Raw genomic sequence first — 9,700 nt, forward strand, 5'->3', positions numbered from 1 at the left:
AATGGATTGCATACACACATGTGTAAGCATACATATGCACATGCACATGCACACACACACACACACACACAAACACACAGAGATGCAAAGGCACTTATTACTTCTGCATGCGTATACACACACAGATTGAGAAAAATAAAAACGAAACATTTCGTTCAACCATTAAACAGGGAAACAAAAATCTTATCTCTGTGATTCGTGTCATCATATTAAGGAAACAGCCTTTTCCTCCCTCTCCTCTCTCTACCCTTTTCTATCGACCCTCTCTCTACCACCCTTCTCTCTCTCTCTACCACCCTTCTCTACCACCCTTCTCTCTCTCTCTACCACCCTTCTCTCTCTCTCTACCACCCTTCTCTACCACCCTTCTCTCTCTCTCTACCACCCTTCTCTCTCTCTCTACCACCCTTCTCTACCACCCTTCTCTCTCTCTCTACCACCCTTCTCTCTCTCTCTCTCTACCACCCTTCTCTCTCTCTCTACCACCCTTCTCTCTCTCTACCCTCCTCTATCAATCCCCCTCTCTCTCTCTACCCTCCTCTATCGACCCCCCTCTCTCTCTCTACCCTCCTCTATCGACCCCCCTCTCTCTCTCTACCCTCCTCTATCGACCCCCCTCTCTCTCTACCCTCCTCTATCGACCCCCCTCTCTCTCTCTACCCTCCTCTATCGACCCCCCCCTCTCTCTCTCTACCCTCCTACATCAACCCGCTCTCTCTCACTACCCTCCTCTCTATCAGCCCCCCTCTCTCTCTCTAGCCTCCTCTCTCTACCCTCCTCTATCAACCCCCTCTCTCTCTACCACCCCTCTCTCTCTCTACCCTCCTCTATCAACCCCCCTCTCTCTCTCTCTACCCTCCTCTATCAACCCCTCTCTCTCTCTACCCTCTATCAACCCCCTCTCTCTCTCTCTACCCCCTCTCAATCTATACTCTCTCTCTATACCCTCTCTCTCTCTCTCTCTCTCTCTGTCTTCCTGACCCCATCATCTCGTTGCCTCCCTTTCTTGTCTCACCACCTCACAACATCTGCCCTCCTTCCCTCCCTTTGGCATCCCCTAGAAAAACGCAACAAAATTCTCCCCTGGAAAGTTTTCAACGAGCTGCTCAATGTATGAACAATGTATAATGTATTTGTATTTGTGTTTCTTTTTATCACAACAGATTTCTCTGTGTGAAATTCGGGCTGCCCTCCCCTGGGAGAGCACATCGCTACACTACAGCGCCACCCTTTTTTTTTTTCTTTTTTTTTTTCCTGCGTGCGGTTTTTTTATTTGCTTTTCCTATCGAAGTGGATTTTTCTACAGAATTTTGCCAGGAACAATCCTTTTGTTGCCATGGGTTCTTTTACGTGCGCTAAGTGCATGCTGCACACGGGACCTCGGTTTATCGTCTCATCCAAATGACTAGCGTCCAGACCACCACTCAAGGTCTAGTGGAGGGGGAGAAAATATCAGCGGCTGAGCTGTGATTCGAATGTTTGAGCTTGATTACACCGAGTGAATGGAACTGCATGACATTTAAAACTCAAACTCTTTCTTTCATTTTAGATCTCTGACATCATCTATGAGAAAACTACCCTCCCCAGTCGTAAGATGTTAACATGGTTCTGTTAAAAAAAAAAAAAATTACAGACAACAAAACATTAACTTGGTCCTATAAACTATAGCATTTCAACGAAGGCATGAAAGTTGATTCATTTTGAAAAAAAAAAAAAAAAAAATTTAAAGCAACAAAACAGGAACTTGGTCCTTATCATAGCATTTCAACAAAGGCATAAAAGTTGATTCATTTTGAAATGATATCAAACATGAAAATAAGCCAAACCAAAAACAAAAATCCATCCAATAAGTTAAAAAAAAATGTAAAAAAAAAAAAAAAAGAACATTTGTGGCACTGTGGCCAACTGGTCAAAGAATCAACTCTGTTTTCAAAGAACGAGACAAATTTCTTGGTTGTGCCGGCGTGTCAAACAACAGACAGGCAGCCAACAACGCCTTTGAGTTTCATGCTTGACACATTCTGATGCCACAAAAGATAGAGCTGAGAAAGCGAAGAAGACAAAAAAGTATGATTTAGTCACTGTTGAAGAAGCTAAGTCTTGGTAGGATTTCTTTAAATACAGTGTCTAATTTTTTTTTTTTTTTTTTTTTTAACAAAAAAAACAACGAAACAAAAAACTAACTCTTCGAACTATTTTTATCAATGTTACATGCTGACGTTAATGTTCATCATGTGCACATGCACGCACACCTACACCCACCCACACAACAAAATCCTGGTGGGGACATGAGTCAAGAAACCAATCCTCAGCCCATCCATCCATCCATCCATCCACCCATCTTCCTGTGGATCCTGTTCAGAGCAGCCCATTCTGATCCGCAAAATCCAAACAATAGCAATTCACGCACATATTCATGCACCGTAATGCTCTCTCTCTCTCCACATGTTTTCAATCAGTGCAAAAAGAAATGATGTACTATTTTATCATACACATTTCTATGATGTATGCTAATCATACACACTCTCTGTGATGTATGCTAATCATACACACTCTCTATGATGTATGCTTATCATACACACTCTCTATGATGTATGCTAATCATACACACTCTCTATGATGTATGCTAATCATACACACTCTCTATGATGTATGCTAATCATACACACTCTCTATGATGTATGATGACGCTTTTCTTAACAGCGTTTCACAAACCAACAATTATGGAACAGGGTAAGGAAGGTACAAAGGTAATAACAGAAACAATACAAAGACAGGTATGTTGATGCTGAGTCTTTTCTTCTTTTTTTCTGTTTTAATGCCGAGATTTGTTCAAAGCTTTTTTTAAGCATGGAGAGATGACCGTGCGTACAAGCATTGTGTGTGTGTGTGTGTGTGCGTGTGTGTGCGTGTGCGTGTGTGCGTGTGTGTGTGTGCGTGTGTGGGTGTGTGTGTGTGCGTGTGTGTGTGTGTGTGTGTGTGTGCGTGTGTGTGTGTGTGTGCACTAAGGTTCAGCAATGAACATGTCATGTACTTTTACTTTATATGTTGAACTCTTTGATGTTTGAAAACAAGTCTTTTTAATCCACCCTCATAACAGTTCCTCTTTCTGCCTGTTAGTTGTGTTTGTTTGTTTTTTTAACCAAATTCTTCTATTTAAAGCCAACAGAGACTCTTTGAGTCTCCTGAGTTTAAATCATTCAAGTAACCGTTTAACTATAAACAAAAAAATCAATGAAATATATATTAATATTAAGCAATTTAAGCAAAAAATTACAGTGAGCATCTCGACTAATTTTCAAAACCAGCATTCCTTTTTAGCTTTCTATTCAGCCACAAGTTGAGTCTACTTCCAGAGCAATGTAAATTACAGTGCGCATCTCAAGAGATCGCCAAAACCAGCATTTCCAGTCAGCCACGAGGCAATGTCTACTTCCCAAGCAATGTAATTTACAGTGCACATCTCAACAAATCGCTAATGACCAGTCTTTCCTGGTCAGCCACTAGACAGTGTCTACTTTTATTACAGTGCACTTCTTAACAAATCACTAATGACCATCCTTTCTGGGTCAGCCACTAGGCAGTGTCTACTTTTATTACAGTGCGCTTCTTAACAAATCGCTAATGACCATCCTTTCTGGGTCAGCCACTAGACAGTGTCTACTTTTATTACAGTGCGCTTCTTAACAAATCGCTAATGACCAGTCTTTCTGGGTCAGCCACTAGGCAGTGTCTACTTTTATTACAGTGCACTTCTTAACAAATCGCTAATGACCATCCTTTCTGGGTCAGCCACTAGGCAGTGTCTACTTTTATTACAGTGCGCTTCTTAACAAATCGCTAATGACCAGTCTTTCCTGGTCAGCCATGAGGTAATGTCTACTTCGAAAGCAATGAAAATTACAGTGCACACCTCAACAAACCACCAAACCCAGCCTTTCCGGGTCAGCCACGAGGCAATGCCTACTTCCAGAGCAACGTTCCACTTTCCGTCAGTTCGATCCTCTCACTGGCCAACAGTTCCAGAGCAGCAGGGAAGGCCCGGTGTTCCACCACATGCACCCGCTGGGCCAATGCTTCCACGGTGTCACCTGGGTAAACCGGCACCGACTCCTGCACCACAATAGCGCCTGCGTCCACCTCCTCCTGTCGGACAGGTAAAAAAGACAGGTGGGTGAAAAAAATATATCACATGTCTGAATGCAGTCACAGAAATATACATCACATGTCTGATCTTTAATATGTGCATGTACTTCTTGTGTTCTTTAACAGTTCTTCACAAAATGTAGAAATGGAAAATGTCACAACACTTCTTCACAAAATGCACAAAGAGTTAAATGCCATCACAGTTTTTCACAAATTGACAAGAGTTAAAATGTCACCAAGATTCTTCACAAACTGCACAAAAGTAAAACATAATCAAAGTTCTTCACAAACTGCACAACAGTAAAATACCACGTCATAATCATGACAATAATTATCATACAGGTATGCCTTGAACCTGCTGAAAGTTCTTTTTCTTTAAGAAGTATATGCATGTAAAATATGTCCAAAATTAATAGGAATGTAGGAGCTGTACCTGCTTAGAAGTGTGGGTGTTTGGGTTGTGTTTTTTTCATAATGCACGAACATAAAAATATGTCTGAAATTTATGTGCACAAGTATTTTCTATCTCTTTAACCCTTTCGCTGCCAGGGAAATAAGATTTAAGTGAAATCTATTTGCCAGGGTTTTTTCACAAAAAACGGGTATTAATTTTCAAAAAATTCTGTGCTCTTTGTTATTGGAGAAAGACCCATAAAAGTATATATTTTCTGAAAGGTAAATGAATAAAGAATACAAAACACATGCTGTTTTCCCATTTTATATATTTTTAGTGACATGCTGTTGTTTTGAAATCAGTGTTTTGTTTTTTGTCACATTTTCAACTTGTTCATTACAAACATTAGTCAGGTAATTTGCACAAAAACATCATATTTTCTGGACAAATGGATATCTGCAAACACAAAATCATACTAGAACAACCACAATATATATATATTTTTTTTTTAAGAGATAGATACACAATACATTGTGACTTCTCCAAGTGATACGATGGATGTGAGGCCACGCCCCCTCAGTCTGCACCCCCCTTCCTCCTCACCCCTCTCACACGGTCACTTGATTCAGTTGTCATCAGACCGCATTGGCTGCGTGCCAAGAATATCGCTCTGCTGCTAATTCGGTCATCTGTCGTCTGCTAACATCTGTACAGCCGGTATCACTCACTGACAGTCGCATCTTGGCCACTCTCTTGATTACTCCCTTTATTTTCTATCAGATCGTCCTATAAATGTTCATCACTAACTTCTTCGAATTTACGCTTCAATTCCTTCTGAGCATCAGCTAAAGAAAGAAATCATGGTTGATTTAGTTCATCACGATCGCATGTCTTGAGCACGGCGTCAGTCCGACATTTTGTAGAGCGAGCGAGGAGAGAAGTCGGGCAAACACTTGGACAGTGACCCAACCAAAATGTTCAAATAAAGGACTGCTTCATGACGTAGATGGGGTTTCTAGCTATGAATAGAATCTAGAGAGATTCCCCAGGCTAAAGCTACCACTATTTTTGCCAATGAAGTGAATGCAAACCAGGGAAAAGTCAGAATATTTCGATGACGAGTTATCTCGTCATGCAGGCAGCGAAGCATACATGCTTGCCATGACGAGTTATCTCGTCATGCAGGCAGCCTAGGGGTTAAAATGTTCTTTACAAATACATGGATGTAGAATAATATCCTAAATTTATAGGCAGGAAGGCACTGCACTTGTTAAAAAAAAAAATCTTCAGAGACAACAACCCCCTTAAATCTTTTTAGAAACAATTAAGATTTTTTTTTTTTTTTTTTTTTAATCTGAGGCCTTTTCTGCACTGTTCAGAGTCTTCTTGGTGCACTCTTCAGATGGGCGATCTTAGCTCACCGAAAATGAACTTGTCATAACAATTCTGATGGTGGGCATGACATCAGAAGAAATTGTGACGACAAGTCATAACAAAATACACTGGAACTGGGACAGTTACAATCACTGAACCTTTATATAATACATAAAAACATCATTTGCTGTTTAAATGATGGCCGGTATATTTTAATGGTTGAAAGTGTGCACATCCATGTGTTGAAACAGCAACACACAAATTCACAAACCTCTTCTCTCTCTTGGATCTCTAACTTGCTGTTTTGGGTGAAAAAAAAAAAAAAATTCAAAAACACATCCATTCTCCTTCAGAACTCTGAATACTCAAATTTATGTAAACACATGCATGTACATGTACACACCAACGCACCCACACACTCAAACATATACACATGCGCAAACACACACACACACACACACTCATGTGAAAGCGCAAACGTGTCATCACACACACACACACACACACACACATACACACACACACGCACTCATGTGAAAGCGCATACGTGTCATCACACACACACACACACACATACACACACACACACACACACACACTCATGTGAAAGCGCACACGTGTCATCACACACACACACACACACACACACACACACATGTGAAAGCGCACACGTGCCATCAAACACACACACACACACACACACACACACACACACACACACACACACACACACACACACACACACTCATGTGAAAGCGCACACATGTCATCACACACACACACACACACACACACACACACACACGCTCATGTGAAAGCGCACACATGTCATCACACACACACACACACACACATTCTCCCCATCCTTCCTTTCACCTGTCCAAGCACACATTCCTTTCACCTGTCCAAGCACACACCTTCCTTTCACCTGTCCAAGCACACATTCCTTTCACCTGCCCAAGCACACATTCCTTTCACCTGTCCAAGCACACATTCCTTTCACCTGTCCCAGCACACATTCCTTTCACCTGTCCAAGCACACATTCCTTTCACCTGTCCCAGCACACATTCCTTTCACCTGTCCAAGCACACACATTCCTTTCACCTGTCCCAGCACACATTCCTTTCACCTGTCCCAGCACACCTTCCTTTCACCTGTCCAAGCACACACATTCCTTTCACCTGTCCCAGCACACATTCCTTTCACCTGTCCAAGCACACACCTTCCTTTCACCTGTCCAAGCACACACATTCCTTTCACCTGTCCAAACACACATTCCTTTCACCTGTCCAAGCACACATTCCTTTCGCCTGTCCAAGCACACCTTCCTTTCACCTGTCCAAGCACACATTCCTTTCGCCTGTCCAAGCACACCTTCCTTTCACCTGTCCAAACACACATTCCTTTCGCCTGTCCAAGCACACCTTCCTTTCACCTGTCCAAGCACACATTCCTTTCGCCTGTCCAAGCACACCTTCCTTTCACCTGTCCAAGCACACATTCCTTTCGCCTGTCCAAGCACACCTTCCTTTCACCTGCCCAAGCACACATTCCTTTCACCTATCCAAGCACACATTCCTTTCACCTGTCCAAGCACACATTCCTTTCACCTGTCCAAGCACACATTCCTTTCACCTGCCCAAGCACACATTCCTTTCACCTGTCCAAGCACACACCTTCCTTTCACCTGTCCAAGCACACATTCCTTTCACCTGTCCAAGCACACATCAGCTGTCGCTGCCCTGCACCACACTCACCGCCACAAAGTGCACGGAGCAGCCAGTGATTCGAACCCCAGCGTCTAACGCCAGCTGCAGAGCGTTGGCCCCTCTGAAGGCGGGTAGAAGCGAGGGGTGGATGTTCAACATCTTTCCTTGCCATTTGTTAACAAAGCCACCTGGAGACAACCACCACAAAATTCAAGGTGTAGAACTTATCACGACGGGCGCAATAGCCGAGTGGTTAAAGCGTTGGACTGTCAATCTGAGGGTCCCGGGTTCAAATCACGGTGACGGCGCCTGGTGGGTGAAGGGTGGAGATTTTTACGATCTCCCAAGTCAACATATGTGCAGACCTGCTAGTGCCTGAACCCCCTTCATGTGTATATGCAAGTTAAAGATCCTGTAATCCATGTCAGCGTTCGGTGGGTTATGGAAACAAGAACATACCCAGCATGCACACCCCTGAAAACGGAGTATGGCTGCCTACATGGCGGGGTAAAAACGGTCATACACGTAAAAGCCCACTCGTGTGCATACGAGTGAACATGGGAGTTGCAGCCCACGAACGCAGAAGAAGAAGAAGAAGAACTTATCACTTTTCTCCATGAGTAAAATTTATCACCTGTCCCCATGAGAAGAACACAACAGAAGATATCACCTACCACCGCAAGTAAAACATATCACCCACTACCACGAGCAGAACGTATCACCTGTTGCCTTGAGCAGAACATAACACCCGTTGCCATGGAGTGATGGCCTAGAGGTAACGCGTCTGCCTAGGAAGCGAGAGAATCTGAGCGTGCTGGTTCGAATCACGGCTCAGCTGCTGATATGTTCTCCCCCTCCACTAGAATACAAAAAAAATGGGTGGCGCTGTTGTGCAGCGACGCGCTCTCCCTAGGGGAGAGCAGCCCGAATTTCACACAAAGAAATCTGTTGTGATAAAAAGAAATGCAAATACAAAAATATCATCTGTTGCCATGAGCACATGCTATCACCTACTGCCAAGAAGCTATCACCTATTGCCAATAGTGTGTGTGTGTGTGTGTGTGTGTGTGTGTTTGTATATGTGTATGAGTATGAGTGTGAGTGTGTAAGTACGTGTGTTTTAAATCATAAAAAAGGTGAGATCTTTTATTCAGCTTGTTCTGCCACGCCTCTTTTCTGCATGACTTTCTTATATATGTTGTACTCAAGTCTTTACCATTCTGTTTGAAACTGTACGCACAACAGATTTAACCACACTTAATTTCTAACAGAAATTTTTTTTTTTTAAATAAATAAATAAATAATTCAGATTGTGGTACCTGTGAGAACCCTCATGAATCCAGCCAGACATATAATGTCCACACCGACACACATCAGAGCGTCGTGTAGCACTGCCTCAAACTCCTCCCGCGTCTTGTACTGCTTGCTGTCAATCACCTGCTCACACGCAGTCAAAGAAACCAAGATGTTCTCAACTTTTTGACCATTTTGGAGAGGTTAACTAACTCAGTACAGCCAGTTTGTTCCCCTCACTTCCCCACAGACAGCCTCTAACTCACATAGTACAGCCAGTTTGTTCCCCTCACTTCCCCACAGACAGCCTCTAACTCACATAGTACAGCCAGTTTGTTCCCCTCACTTCCCCACAGACAGCCTCTAACTCACATAGTACAGCCAGTTTGTTCCCCTCACTTCCCCACAGACAGCCTCTAACTCACATAGTACAGCCAGTTTGTTCCCCTCACTTCCCCACAGACAGCCTCTAACTCACATAGTACAGCCAGTTTTTTCCCCTCACTTCCCCGTAGACTGCCCATTTGTATGGGTTAGTAAAAAAATCTTTTTTTCTTTTCTTTTTTTTTAAACATGTGTTAGAATTTACGAATTTAATTTTTTTTTCCAAACTGATAAGTAACGCAATGATTTAATTGGGGACAAAATATTAACCTTCCCGAATTTACAAACTGAATTTTTTTCTAACTGATCAGTAATACATTGAGTTCGTTGAGGACATAATATAAAACTTCCTTCTTTCTTATGGTATCTTTCACTGTGTTCCAGTGAGATGACGAAAGT

The 9,700-nt window shown here is 42.7% G+C and overlaps 1 protein-coding gene across 2 annotated transcripts in view; it reads right to left on the minus strand.

Annotated features, from left to right (window-relative positions):
• Positions 1-980: 980 nt before the first annotated feature.
• LOC143287479 (trifunctional purine biosynthetic protein adenosine-3-like) overlaps positions 981-9,700 on the minus strand; it is a 47,707-nt gene continuing 38,987 nt past the window's right edge. For both annotated transcript variants that reach the window (XM_076595496.1, XM_076595495.1), the window contains exons 18-20: positions 8,944-9,061; positions 7,673-7,812; positions 981-4,146 (exon numbers count right to left, since the gene is read on the minus strand). In XM_076595496.1, coding sequence (XP_076451611.1) covers positions 3,964-4,146; positions 7,673-7,812; positions 8,944-9,061 — 441 coding nt within the window. In that variant the 3' untranslated portion in view covers positions 981-3,963. The remainder of the gene's footprint in view (positions 4,147-7,672; positions 7,813-8,943; positions 9,062-9,700) is intronic.

Source organism: Babylonia areolata, chromosome 11, assembly GCF_041734735.1.
Source record: "Babylonia areolata isolate BAREFJ2019XMU chromosome 11, ASM4173473v1, whole genome shotgun sequence".
Lineage (NCBI taxonomy): Eukaryota > Metazoa > Mollusca > Gastropoda > Neogastropoda > Buccinidae > Babylonia > Babylonia areolata.